The 14472-nt window shown below is 31.7% G+C and overlaps 1 protein-coding gene across 2 annotated transcripts in view; it reads right to left on the bottom strand.

The window, feature by feature from the left end:
* Nucleotides 1-293: 293 nt before the first annotated feature.
* LOC132746620 (ecdysone-inducible protein E75-like) overlaps nucleotides 294-14472 on the bottom strand; it is a 54363-nt gene continuing 40184 nt past the window's right edge. The window contains exons 1-7 of one of the 2 annotated variants that reach the window (XM_060735830.1): nucleotides 12306-12491; nucleotides 6639-6718; nucleotides 3631-3731; nucleotides 2919-3063; nucleotides 2298-2488; nucleotides 1562-1934; nucleotides 294-1095 (exon numbers count right to left, since the gene is read on the bottom strand). In XM_060735830.1, the coding sequence (XP_060591813.1) occupies nucleotides 881-1095; nucleotides 1562-1934; nucleotides 2298-2488; nucleotides 2919-3063; nucleotides 3631-3731; nucleotides 6639-6699 (1086 nt within the window). In that variant the 5' untranslated portion in view covers nucleotides 6700-6718; nucleotides 12306-12491 and the 3' untranslated portion in view covers nucleotides 294-880. Of the gene's footprint in view, nucleotides 1096-1561; nucleotides 1935-2297; nucleotides 2489-2918; nucleotides 3064-3630; nucleotides 3732-6638; nucleotides 6719-12305; nucleotides 12492-14472 lie in introns of those variants that run through there. The other variant, XM_060735831.1, reaches the window with a different exon arrangement.

Genomic DNA, 14472 nt, shown 5'->3' with positions numbered 1-14472 from the left:
ATTAACTGTTTTGTACGGAAGTCAAAATACTAATTTGTTTACATTTTGATAATTTCATGACTAAATAATTTTACATTTAATGCTACTTTCTTTAAATGATAAGCACCCGACATGCTTTAAAACCATACTTTAACCGTTATAAAACTCTCGTTTGTTCTTTCATAAACAAGTAAAAATTCATTTCTGTGACATGAACCTTAAAAAGTTGATTCAGCACATACAGGCAGTTATGAAAACTACTCTTTGAATTATTCAAATCTAAGTACAGTCAAACTTCTGTATACATGGTATAAGACCACCTCCGAGTAAATACCACCCTGCAAATAAATACCACTCCATGATAAACCTTCATTGATAAAAGTACAACAGCTTAAACTCCAAATTAAGACCACCTTGTCTATAAAGGTCATTATGATCTTCCTTTAGATGGCCTTTACTTACGTGTTTGACTGTATTTTGAAAATTGGAATCCCTTTGCCAGCTTATGAGCTGTTCTCACTTTAAACCTTGGCAACGTTATCATAGGTAAGAATTAATTTGTTAGTGTTTGTTATTCCAGATATTAAATGTATATTAGTGCTCTCATATTTCATACATATAAACAGGAGTGGCAAACGCAATGAAGTCTTGTCCTTTATGATTATTCTCCACCCCTACCGTTCTTACACGTTCCATTACATACATTAATTACATACGTACATATTTTAACAAAATATAAGAGTTGAATATCAATAAATATTGCACCGTGATAACTCACGATTTCTTCATTAAACCCCATATACCATTGTCCACATATGTTCATGATATTTTGGCCCTTTATTCCTTTTATTGTCTAATAACAGCACACGATATTCTCCAGTATTACATGAGTACACTGGGGTCAGCTTGAAGACTCGCTGTCAATTTCAACATGTGAGTTGAGAATACCGTCCAGGTATAAAGTAGAGATCCTGCGTAAATCACATAAAATTTCTACAGCTTTTGCAAAAATAATTGTCCCATCACCATGGCTCAAAATCAATTGACATTTTAGTGCGATACATAAATCCGTCTCCATGGATTCAAGAGCAACATTGTGCGCAAGACCTTCACGATCTGAAAGAAAATCACATGAATAATTAAAGACAAAACGTAACTACACAAGACAGCCATGATGGCCCTAGTTCGCTCACCTAAGATTCATGCAAGAAAATGGTAAAGCCAATAACATTGTAACATTGGGTTTGTCTTTGTTTTTCTCTAGGTCGCGTGATCTTTAAAATATTTATAGTTATAATAACATTGTCTACGTCTGTTGCACTCTGTGAATTGTAAACTTACGCATAATTTTCACAAAATTAAATCTTAAAATACAGAAGGTGCATGTTAAGGTGAACCTTACTAAGTCACATGTTGCAATATGGACCAGATCAGACTTCACGGGTGTGCTAACTGGCCTAGCTCTATACCTGCGGCAAATACTAATCACTTTTGCGTCCAGCAGTTCCAGGGTTTTTAAAAGGTGGTGAAATATTTATGTATTCATTTATCAAAAGACTGAAGAAAAGGCATACATGCTTACCTGGACAGAAGAGCACAATAGCAGACAAAAGTGAAAGTTCTACGTCTGTAAAATTTAGCTTTCGAAGTTTTCCGATCACGCTGCAAATGTCTCTGAACATATTCCCTAGTAGTCCTATATCGTCCAACTTGTCTTTGCGGACAGTTATATTCAATTTATTGCTCACAAAATTGTCCTCTTCCAATTCCATATATAACGAGTCATTAATGGTTGAAATTTCTAAAATTCCACTTTTTATTAGTAGTCTTTGATCGTGTTCGGTTAAAGATTTGAACAAGGGAATTTCTTTAGCGAACGCTGTTATAAATCGAACAGTTCCCGGTAAATACCGGAAGTACAAATGTTTGGCGTCTGACTTTTCCTGAATGATTATCTGAAAATAAAACAACATAAAAAAGTAACAGGGTGAAAAAAAAACTGTTTGAAATCGTAAGAGATTCAAACTTTAATCTTAATATAACTATTCCATCAAGTTTTATCTTCAACAAAATAAATCATTTTGTACTAATTAATTCAAGTGTGTTCTTTTTAAAACTGTTTATGAAATATTTGGCTAGTAAACACAATTCTGTACCCATATTTAACACAGATTTTTACTACCATCATCATCGTTATATGAACTATGCGATCTGAACTAATGGCATTCTCTTTAGTTCAAGAAAACAAAAATACAAAAGGAACTTTTTAAATATTTAGTTTTTGTAAATCAGAATCTGTCAAATTATGTTTAACATACATTTTTATCAGTGAATAATGCAGCAAAATCATCAAAATCCTCGCAAGCTTTCCTAAATGCTGCATGCACTGTAAGTACCATTTGTTCGGTTCGAACCTGCCGGTCCAGGTCCGTGGTGGAGTCTCTTGGCATGTACATAAAACTCGTCTTCGCTGGTCTGTCTTTCTTTGGGCACCTGCCGAGTCGCACAGCTGTAATAAAAAGGATATTGTATATTTTATATTCATCTGATTACTATACTCAAGCAACCATTGCCTTTTTTTTTATAAATGTAAACATACATTTATTAATCCTTTTCTCAACAACCTCAACAACTTAATAATTCTAACAATATTTGAGCCGCGTCACAGTGGGTTTGCGACCAGCATGGAATCAGACCAGCCTGCGCATCCGCGAAGTCTTATCAGGATCCATGCTGTTCGCTAATATGTTCGCTATCAGTTTCTTTACTTGTTATAGAGTTGGTAAGCAAACAGCATGGATGTGCAGGCTGGATCCATGCTGGTCCAAAACCCATTATGTTGGTTTTGTCGTGACGCGGCTGATTTGTATTCAAATCTAAGAAAACATTAAAAAATAGGAAAATGTCAGACGTAGAGGGCGCCACCTCTCTATTCCTACCTTCGTGTGACATGCCCACGGAGATACATTTTTGAAGACGACAATACTGGCATCGATTCCTGCTGATTCTCATGATTAAACAACCTTTCGGATTCTCGCAGGCTTTATATTCCATTTTCTGTCGGACAGTACGTCTAAAGAATCCCTAAAAATAGGCAAAACACAGAGATAAAATATGAATAAAAGCTTAACCGTATAACTTTCAACCTCCTGAAATTGTGAAATGGGTTTGCTCATCTTTAAATTTGGGAAAGTCCATTCAAAGTTAAACGGATTTAAATATATAATATATAAGTACAAATATTGAGAAATTGAGTTTCCATACAGTATAGAGCCTGGTCAGACTGAACGCAATAATTATTGTTCGTTCGGACTAAAGTTTAAGAATTGAAGATTAAGTTTCTACTATACAATATTTAAATAAGCATTGCATTAAAATAAATCAATAACCATTAAAGAAGATTTTAAATTTTAATGGGGCGTCCGTGGCCGAGTGGTAAAGTGGTTAAGATTGACTTCAAACCACTTGCCCCTCACCGCTGTGGGTTCGAATCCCACCAGGAACTTTGGGTTCTGGATATCAAGCTAGCTTACGGAAAGTCGGGAATTTTTGCTCAGGTGCCCGTTCGTGCCTGAAATAATGCCTGAAACGGCACCACAAAGGAGTACCTGGGGTTACTGGTAATAAGTTAAAGACCTGATACCCTCTTACCTTACAGCCTTCACACGAGAAGACCCCATAGTGGAATCCAGACGATTTATCCCCACACACTCGACACAGTATATGTTCATTGTTGCCTGAGCCGTATTTTTCTGAAGACAAAAATTGAGTCGCGTCACGACAAAATCAACATAATGGGTTTGCGACCAGCATAAATCCAGACCAGCCTGCAATACCGCACAGTCTGATCAGTTTCCATGCTGTTCTCACCCAAAATCTATATCAAGTAGAGAAACTGATAGCGAACAGCATGGAACCCTGATCAGACTGCGCGGATGCGCAGGCAAGTCTGGATCAATGCTGGTCGCAAACGCATTACGTTGGTTTTGTCATGACGCGGCTCAAATGATTGACACAATAAGACTTTAAAAATATATTTTACAAACTCTTGATAACAGAGAAAGATACTCGTAATTGAATTAACATCGATTTTTTGTGCGACTCTTAGCCGATTTAGCGTTACAACGCTTTTCATTTTCTGGTCGCTTTGTGCAATAAAATGATTATTCTTAAAAACGGGGAATAGAGAAAAACCTGAAAATTTGCACACAAGTTATCGGTCCAGACGTTCATCAATTTGTACACAAATCACGGGCCCGGTGCGTATAAATGCCTTAAGTAGTGAGTCCCTATAATGTTACAATAATTCTTAGTGGTTGAAAACATATTTCGGTCAGTGAGATTGTTCCATTTTTCAAATTCTGTGGGAAATTTGGTTTATTTAATCAGCGACAACTCATTTTATACATGTACAATCACATTAAATCAGCGCATCCTATATCATAACCGCACATAATTACTGATAAGTTCAGCCACTTAGTAAGTGAAGGTGTTTGCTTGGTCAGCATTTATTCCGCAAAATATGTCGCCCGACTGTGCTAGTTCAGACAGGTTCAATTTTATTAATGCTGACGGACAAACGCAAACCTATGCTTGGAGAAGTTACTATATAATTCTTGCAACAACATAATTTAACTGTTTATAAACATATAAAAATCACAAGGTATTAGCTATATACCTTTTAAGATAAAACTTAATCACAGATTCTACAGGATCTGAAATGTGAGCTGCAATACATAATGGTCACCTTACCAAGACTTAGTTACTATTAGTTATTTTATCCCATTCTTAAAATGTAGTGCATATATAATACACCATTATGGCATATTGTACTACTTTATCATGAACTTGCGGTGGTAACTGGACCATTACAATTGATCTACATAAAGTACACTTGTAATGTCAAAGAGTCATTTATCGGTTAATATACCACAGGTAGACTTGTCTTACTTAAAACCAAGAGCTGTTTAAAAATATAAAAGATAAAAAAAACAATCATGGGCGCACGTAGTACAGATGTATCTAGTTTGTTTTTAACAGAACCAAACAGAACAAAGTACTAGTTAAATTGACCTTCATATATTTAAAGCAGCACGCCTCCAGGTGATTCATGCTAATTTTCATGAAAATTTGAAGTATAATATTGTTAAGTTACCAAAGGAAAGCAATTTACACATTATCAATGGCACTTACAACCTATGTAAATTACTATAAAGATGTCAAAATATGCAAAAAGAGCCCTTACTCCGTTAGTAACGTAGTAGAAATATAGTTATTAATACTGAAATATTCGGTCATTAATCGCACATAACATGTAAATTTTTACTAGAATTTTGAGTCTTTATACATTCCTAAAATCATTATACATTTGATTTTTTGATTTTATCGAAATATTTTTGCTCATCTGGAGGCTAAAGCTTTAAAACGATTTAAGTGTTTGAAATGTGTTGTGCCCAATAGAATTGAAGTATTCTAAATGAATCATAACACATTTACTTCGGTTAATCGGCTAAATCTAATCAGTCTGGTAAATCGACAGTTTTCACCGTTCTTGACCGATTTAATTTTCTAAATACCTACTAATAAACACTGACCTAAACTTTAAACTGATTGGGCAATAGAACTTTATTGATTGATAAGTGTTCAAAAAATAAATTGGTCAAGAAAAGCTTCACCTTTCGATCAATTTAATTTCGTAAATTCCTAATTTTTAATTTCGTAAATTTTTAATCATGAATAGTTTCAAATTCTTTATATAAATAGTCTGATTACTGGACAGCTTCAAAGAGTACAATTTATGACCTAGTGCGGGGTGATACACTATTTGGAGTGCAAATGAAAGTTGGTCACTAAATAAAGTAGGTCAGATATTAAGAACGTGAATAAAGTCTGTACTAAACACACGATATTATACATGTTAGCTATTGTAGATAGGGAAAAAAATAGATTAAAGGCCCATTAATTATGCCTCAGAAATGATTTTTAATATCTCTCAACAAAAGTGTATTTTCTTACTCAGTGGCCAATTACCTGACCCATATTTTTCATCTGTTGCTTTTTAGCAATGAATACAGTGACATTGAATTAGAATTGTGTATGGAAGTCAAAATAATACTTTGTTTACATTTTGCTATTTTTATGACAAAGTATTTTACATTTATGGCTACTTTCATCAGATAACAAGCATTTAACATTCTTTTGTTGGCCATTATTTCAACATTATAAAACTCATGCTTGTTTTTTTTCTAAAGAACTAAAATGAATTTGTCTCTGGGCATAAAAGGCCTTTAAAAATAATCATTAATGCTATTTTGCATTCTTTCCCCTATCAATTTTGAAGTTTTAACCTCAGATAAAAGAAAAAAAGGAACAATCCCAACATAACGTAATGCATTTGAGCCGCGTCACGACAAAACCAACATAGTGCGTTTGCGACCAGCATGGATCCAGACCAGCCTGCGCACCCGCGCAGTCTGATCAGGATCCATGCTGTTCGCTATCAGTTTCTCTACTTGTTATAGATTTTGGTAAGCGAACAGCATGGATCCTGATCAGACTGCGCGGATGCGCAGGCTGGTCTGGATCCATGTTGGTCGCAAAGGCACTATGTTGGTTTTGTCGTGACACGGCTCATTTAAAGATTTATTTGGTAAACTCACCCTTTTTCTTCGGCTTTTCAGACATCGCAGTTTGGATGTTAAAAAGAGTTCCAGCAACCATTGTTAGCAATTACAAGGCTCTGAAATAAACAAACACAATCTTTTCATTAATACAAATTCAATACTAATTTGTTTAAAGACGAATATTTAATATATTTTAATCTTTATTCCAGTAAATGGTCGCCTGAAAAAATATATTGATAAAATATTCCATTTTGAAAGGGAAATAATTATGTGCACAAAATGCGTAAAAAGAAGTATTGATTACCTCCCTTGTATTACGCATAACGACTAAATCATCAAATAAACTTTTTTTATTTTTCAAACAATTTACAATATCAAAATTCAATGTCAAACTGGATTGACCAAAATAGATAATATTGTCTCATATGTTATTAAATTCGATTTCCGTCTAAACTAAAATATACTTAAATGGTTCGAAACATTCCACTTTCTACTCAAATGAAACATCATTCAATCAGATGACAGCTATGATATAATCTTTTTTGTGTGTGTGTGTTAAAGCACACTTCCTGAATATTTCAATACAAAAGTTTCATCACTTACATTCGACGCAGACAAATTTATCAAACGTTTCAGAAACATATTCCTTATAACCTTCAGAAGTGCATTTTACATTATTTATTCGGAATGCGTCAGACTTTTGCAATCCATAACTGTCTCGTAAACCTATTTCAAGAATCAAAGGACGTTCACGTCTTACATTAGAATTTCCATGTATATACACGCAACGATGCCTAAACCACGTGACCTTTTCAAGGTCTGCGTTGGGAAGAAAACAAAATGTGAAGTCGCCCAGGTTTCTATTTGATCTTTAACAAAATTCCATTATTTTAATGGGATAAAATGTAGAGTCCGCTCAGTCAAGTGAGTAGCCAATACATAGAAGGTCAGGATCCATGCTGTTCGCTTACCAACTCTATTACAAGTAGAGAAACTGATAGCGAACAGCATGGATCTCGATCAGACTGAGGTGCAGGCTGGTGTGGATTCATGCTGGTCGCAAACCCATTATGTTGGTTTTGTCGGGACGCGACTCATTTTTTCCCTTTACTGTTCTTTTCTTTATATTCTTTAATCTTCATCGGCGTGTAAAGTAATTTTGTATTATTTTTACATATTAACAAATGTATATTATATTATCATAGAAAAAAAATGACACCAGACTTGTGGGCGCCGTACAATATATAAATCAGCATAATTCATAGCATAAAAGCTAATATTTCCTTTTCTGTTGTAATAATTTTAATTATAAATAATGGCGAAAACTTCTTGAAAAATGGTACATAAAGAAAATTGTGGTTAAGTAAGTTTTAATTTTGAGTTAAAAGTAGTTATTTGCACCCATACATTTGTATATTTATCTTTTAATGTTTTAAATAACGAAACCTATCACACTAAAGGGGATTGGTCTACAACTCCTACATTTTCATTAAAGGGGATTGATCTACAACTCCTACATTTTCATTAAAGGGGATTGATCTACAACTCCTACATTTTCATTAAAGGGGATTGATCTACAACTCCTACATTTTCATTAAAGGGGATTGGTCTACAACTCCCACATTTTCATTAAAGGGGATTGATCTACAACTCCTACATTTTCATTAAAGGGGATTGATCTACAACTCCTACATTTTCATTAAAGGGGATTGGTCTACAACTCCTACATTTTCATTAAAGGGGATTGGTCTACAACTCCTACATTTTCATTAAAGGGGATTGATCTACAACTCCTACATTTTCATTAAAGGGGATTGATCTACAACTCCTACATTTTCATTAAAGGGGATTGATCTACAACTCCCACATTTTCATTAAAGGGGATTGATCTACAACTCCCACATTTTCGTTAAAGGGGATTGGTCTACAACTCCCACATTTTCATTAAAGGGGATTGATCTACAACTCCCACATTTTCATTTAAGGGGATTGATCTACAACTCCCACATTTTCATTAAAGGGGATTGGTCTACAACTCCCACATTTTCATTAAAGGGGATTGATCTACAACTCCCACATTTTCATTAAAGGGGATTGGTCTACAACTCCCACATTTTCATTAAAGGGGATTGGTCTACAACTCCCACATTTTCATTAAAGGGGATTGATCTACAACTTACATATGTAAACTAATAGACGTCTATCGTTTCAATATCACTATCAAACATATTCATAAATATATTGTTGTAGTGAACATTTATATAATTAATAATAATATTGCATAGTAGAAAATGTATTTTCCGCAATACAGATCAGAACAGAACAGAACATACTCTTTATTTGGAAGACACAGATTACAAAATATTGAATTTTGCAATAACATGTTCGTTTATTTTTTAAAGACTCATCTAGATACTGTACAATATAATACAACAAATAAACGTATCATAAGAACATTATATAGCCATTCTATATATATACAGAATTACAAGAGACTACAATTGTATAAAGCACATAAAAATATATAGCATTTTATAACAAAGACAATTTACATAACAGAATCTCTAATCGTATGTTAAACAAAGGTATGAATAAAGCAGTACGACTTTGTAGTAAAAAGAGAAGCACTTATGTCATATAAAATAAGTTAACTGATAAGCATCTTTTCCTTATTTAAAACATGTGTGCAAATTTATAAACACGATTATAAGGAAAAAACTTACAAATAAATCAATTATACAATAAATATTGCTTATGGGTATTGTTATGACTATATTTGTATTTCTTATAGAGATACCTGATCTTACATTCAAAAATAGTGTGTCATTTTTTCTATTATTATTTTTTCTTATGAATGGCGTTTTCATATTTTATCAATGTAATTCGACTGAAATAAAAGTTGTCTGTGGATGGACATATAATTTATAGTGAAACGTAACTAAAATTGGTAGATTTGGTGTTAATGATGAGAAAAAAAGAAAAAAGGAAACCAAAATATGAGAAAAGGGAAAAGAATGAAGAAGAAAAATCCATAGATATGTAATATCAGACCACGTATATCACGTTGACAAAATCATTATAATATGAGCCGCGTCACGACAAAAACAACATAATTGGTTTGCGACCAGCATGGATACAGACCAGCATGCGCCTCCGCGCAGTCTGATCAGGATCCACGCTGTTCGCTATCAGTTTCTTTACTTGTTATAGGGTCTGTAAGCGAATAGCATGGATCCTGATCAGACTGCGCGGATGCGTAGGCTGGTCTGGATCCATGCTGGTCGCAAACACATTATGTTGGTTTTGTTGTGACGCGGCTCATTATGTAATTATTTCGTGTCATGTGTGATTCTGAATATTATTAACACAATTATTAATTGTTTATCAGACATTTCATTATGAAGCAGGTCCCATTAAAACTAAACTTTCTACATTTTACCCAAGGTTCATGCTATTCTTTTAACAAAACTATGTATAACCTGACAAAGAAAATATTTGGGCAGGAGCTCACAATATTTTATTTCAGTCTTTAAGTCATAAAATTTATTAATAAAATAATATATATAATGATATGTAGCATAGATATGAAATATATATACTTCAAAGTTATATATAAATATATATTTTAAGAAAACTCCAATTGTTAACACAGATGGCGATGATACATTAATAATTATATAAAAAAATATATAATAATTTACATTATACAGATGTGTTTATAATGATTGAAATACAACTATTACTACTATTACAAATAATAATTTATCATCACCATTATCATCATCATTGTTATTATTATTACTATCATTATAATAATAATAATTATTATGATTACATTATATAATTATCATTACTATTGTAATCGTTTGTTATCATTTACATTATTTTAAGATATTCTAATTTTAATTATCGTTGTTATTGTTGTTATTATTATAATCATTATTCTTATTATTACATTATAATTACTTTTACAAGTTTTATTGTTATTTTTGCTATTATTATTTTCAATAATAATAATAATAGTAATAATAATAATAATAACAATTAATAATATTATTATTATTATTATATTATTATAATTATTATTATTATTATGTTTTTTTGTAATTATCTTTATTACTTTTTATCATTATTACATTCATTTTTATGTTTATTATAATATTATAATTATCGTAATCATTATTATAATTATTATTTTTACATATATTAATATTTTTCATAATTAAAACATAATAATTTTAACTGCCATTATTTATTATTATATAATTATTATTATTACATATATTAATATTTTTTATAATTAAACAAAATAACTTCCATTATAATGATTATTATATTATTTTTATTATATTAAAATTATAAATGAATGTAAGAGTGAATTACGAATATTAAATATATACATACACGAAATTTTAGGATAATAACTGGACATTTTTAATTCTTTATTATAAAATTTATCTTTACATCTCAATATATTATATATATATATTTAAATATTCAGAAAGGTTAGTAATTAATAGGATAATATAAAATACATTTGATGTCCATATAAATATGTCATGTATGCTTATTTTTTCTTTTAATTGCTCTTTAAATAAATATTCTTTATGTGTAAGTAAAAATAATACAACATAAAAGTTTAGATATAAATAATTGTATAATAAAATGCATGCTAAATGAAGACAGCATTTTTACATACTTATTATTTCTAACTATACTGAATAGCAGTAATAAAATTAAACGAGAAAAAAGATTGTCTTCTTATATCGTTAATATATATGTGGTAGCTAAGTTTTCATCAAAAATTATTTAAAAATATATATAAATAAATAGACGCTGAACCTACTTCTAACTGACTGTACCTTTTTTGTTAAAATGATCTGTAAAAATTTAAGAGAAATGATCGTTTTAATGAGCATCTGTTTATACTGAAAAAAAACACAGGGAAAAACAAGAAAAATCAAAAAAAAAAAAATCACTACCATGTGTAACTAAATAAGTTTTACAAAGAAAAAGAAAAAATATAACAGATTTGTTTTTCTCAATCACAATTTCTCGAAAGGCTTTTCCCCTGTTTCGCATTGTAATTCAAACACGTATTGCCAACAAATGGTTGCGTCAGGTTACGACATCCTACACCAAACAACATTATATAACAAATATATAATTGCTCGTATTCACCAGTAACACCAAATTTTAAATTCAACATATAATTTATCATGCTCATCTGTGGGTAAAAAACTTTCATTGCCAAAATTTATTTAAATGAAGGAAATTCTTGCTCAATATGTCTAATTTGAATAAGAAAAGGTATAAAGTTTGTTCTAAAAGATGGATTTCCTATTACTTGTCAAGTTATATTAATAATAAAAGAGACTAATAATATTATCAGTATTATTTAGCATAATATATATTTCAAACTTTGATGTAACCGTTCCACAGAGGAATATGGATGATTTTAAACGTTAGCGTTACAAAAACTTTAAGATGTCGTTTAATACTCTGAAAAACGATTCACAATTAAGCAATTCTATTTATTTATTAAAAATTCTATTGTTAGCTTTAATTCAATAAAATTCTATTTTGATTTATTTGTTCTTTAAAATACAAAATATCAACATATCACATAAAAGATTACAAATAACGTTTTACGTCGAAACAAAAAAAGTGCGCAACTTTAATTACTTATCCAATTATACTTACTAAACACCGAAGTTTGAACCCGGGCATACTTTCAAATTTCCTTAAACAGCATGGCATCCAGCGTTTGATAACATTAGAATAGCCCACAAAGTACATCAAACTTTTTATATTGCAAAAAAAAAGACAATATACGAGTTAGTATACGCATATCCTAGATTATAGATACACCTATTTTGTGCCTGTCCGATATCTATTATCAGTGTAGTTTAAACATTTAGCATATAGTGCACTTTATTCCCATTACACTAATTCGTTAACAATTCAATATTGTATCTTTGTTACGCCCCATGTTACAAAGAGACGCCCTTTTTCGCGCCAAAAAAATATTTGTTCGAATTAAAACTTTTCTATAGACTGCATTCTTCATAAAAACATATAAAGCATTATGCCATTTTTTTTACTGAAAGTGCATGACTAAAGATGTACACTTTGAACGGTACTTTTCATGTATCTAAAGTATGATACCATAAAAGCTCCCATCTCCATTTCTGAAACAATTTATCCAAGGATTTTGTTAAGATTTAATAATTACGCGGAGTTACGTAGTTAAGACCTCTTAATTCCTCATGCATAGTTTCAATATGAACACTTTTCAGAAGAAAATGCAAAACAGTATCATTTATATAGACCGCGATTGAAATTTTATTAATGACTTTTAAAATATATGGTTTATATCTCATGCGCTGGAAAAACACACATACAAGGTATGGCTTTTATTGAGTAATTTTGGGTTTGTATTTTTTAAACAGCATCAACAAAACTTAAATCAAAGACAAGTTTGTGAGATGCAAACTCATTATACGCTCGTAGGACCGAAACGCAACTTTTCGGCGCTTTCCATCATATCATAAATTTACGAATCATTGGCGTGGAGCTTTCGTAACAAATCGGTCATTTCCATGTAAGAAAAGATTTTGGTGTAACAAATATTGCATACGGAAAATAATCAAACATTCTAAATCACTACGAATTTTTTGATAAATTGATGTAAACCTTGATATAAATACTTATTCAGATCATAACAAAGCAATCGCAGCTAAAATATCTTTTTGACTCATCTTTTCTTTGTGTTTCATTTGGCTGCTGCATGTTAATGGCGAACATTATTTAAAATATACATTCCTTGATAATGTACAAACAAGTTTGCTTTTATGTTAATTTTTCACAAGTAAATTTTGTCTAGGAAAGGGGACAAATCGTTTTTGAAATATCATAATACATCATTAAATATGGTAATGTTAAATCACAATGCCTGGTGGGTTTATTTTTAGTCAAAGACATAAAGCTTGACGGGATAACTCCTATTTTGAACAATGAAGGCCTAATGCATGACATTTGGAGCATTTTCTACATTTGCATTGTATTATCTAGCAAGTATTTTGCAACCAACAATGCAGAGCTTCATGTATATAGATGCGGTAACCTCGGGCTAGTATTTAGGTCAAAAAGTATCAAATATATTTTCAAAAAAACCCGGTTACTCATTGGCCAGGTTTGTGTGTGTTTTTATATAGCCTTGTCTGGGCTAATGCTCTATCAGGACGACACCTAGACGAATACTTTGTGGAACACTCAGGCGTAACAAACATGTGAACAAACCACATGCTGCAGCATGTTTTTGAAGACAACTTTTATTATTGCTTTCTCAGTCCCATACAGAAATCATACATAAAGTTATAACGAAATTTGCTAGTTTGCTCGCCTTACATTTTGCATGTGCCTTTATTGAAAAAAAACTTATTATTTCTACAGCGATTCGTCAGTGTGTGTATATGAGTTTATTTATACTTGCCAACGGCTGCCCATATGGGCGAGTCTTCAAGAAGAGTATTAGTCATTTTATATTTTGGAGGATAGTGCAAGATACAGATACAGAAAGATGTCCTAATTTCATAAGCTTATCCTGGTTCTTCAACGTGCCAAGACTTAGTGTTTAAGCAAGTCATACACGGGACCTCGATTTAAAGTGTCATCTGAAAGACTGATTGGTAATTTTAGTTGGCCAGCCCGAGTATCGAACCCACAATGTTGAGATATAAGTCTGACCCTCTAACCGGGCTGGCGATTCGTCAGTAATTGTTGTACAAGCCATTTATGTGATCAATAAGAGTTTCAAGTATCTGGTATATTATATTCTTATTATGGTCAAACTGCTGCAAAATAACCA

Source organism: Ruditapes philippinarum, unplaced genomic scaffold (genome assembly GCF_026571515.1).
Source record: "Ruditapes philippinarum isolate M1 unplaced genomic scaffold, ASM2657151v2 ctg1759_1_1_1_1, whole genome shotgun sequence".
Lineage (NCBI taxonomy): Eukaryota > Metazoa > Mollusca > Bivalvia > Venerida > Veneridae > Ruditapes > Ruditapes philippinarum.
Note: the sequence above shows the minus strand (reverse complement) of the source record. Positions and strands in the feature narration are given on the sequence as shown.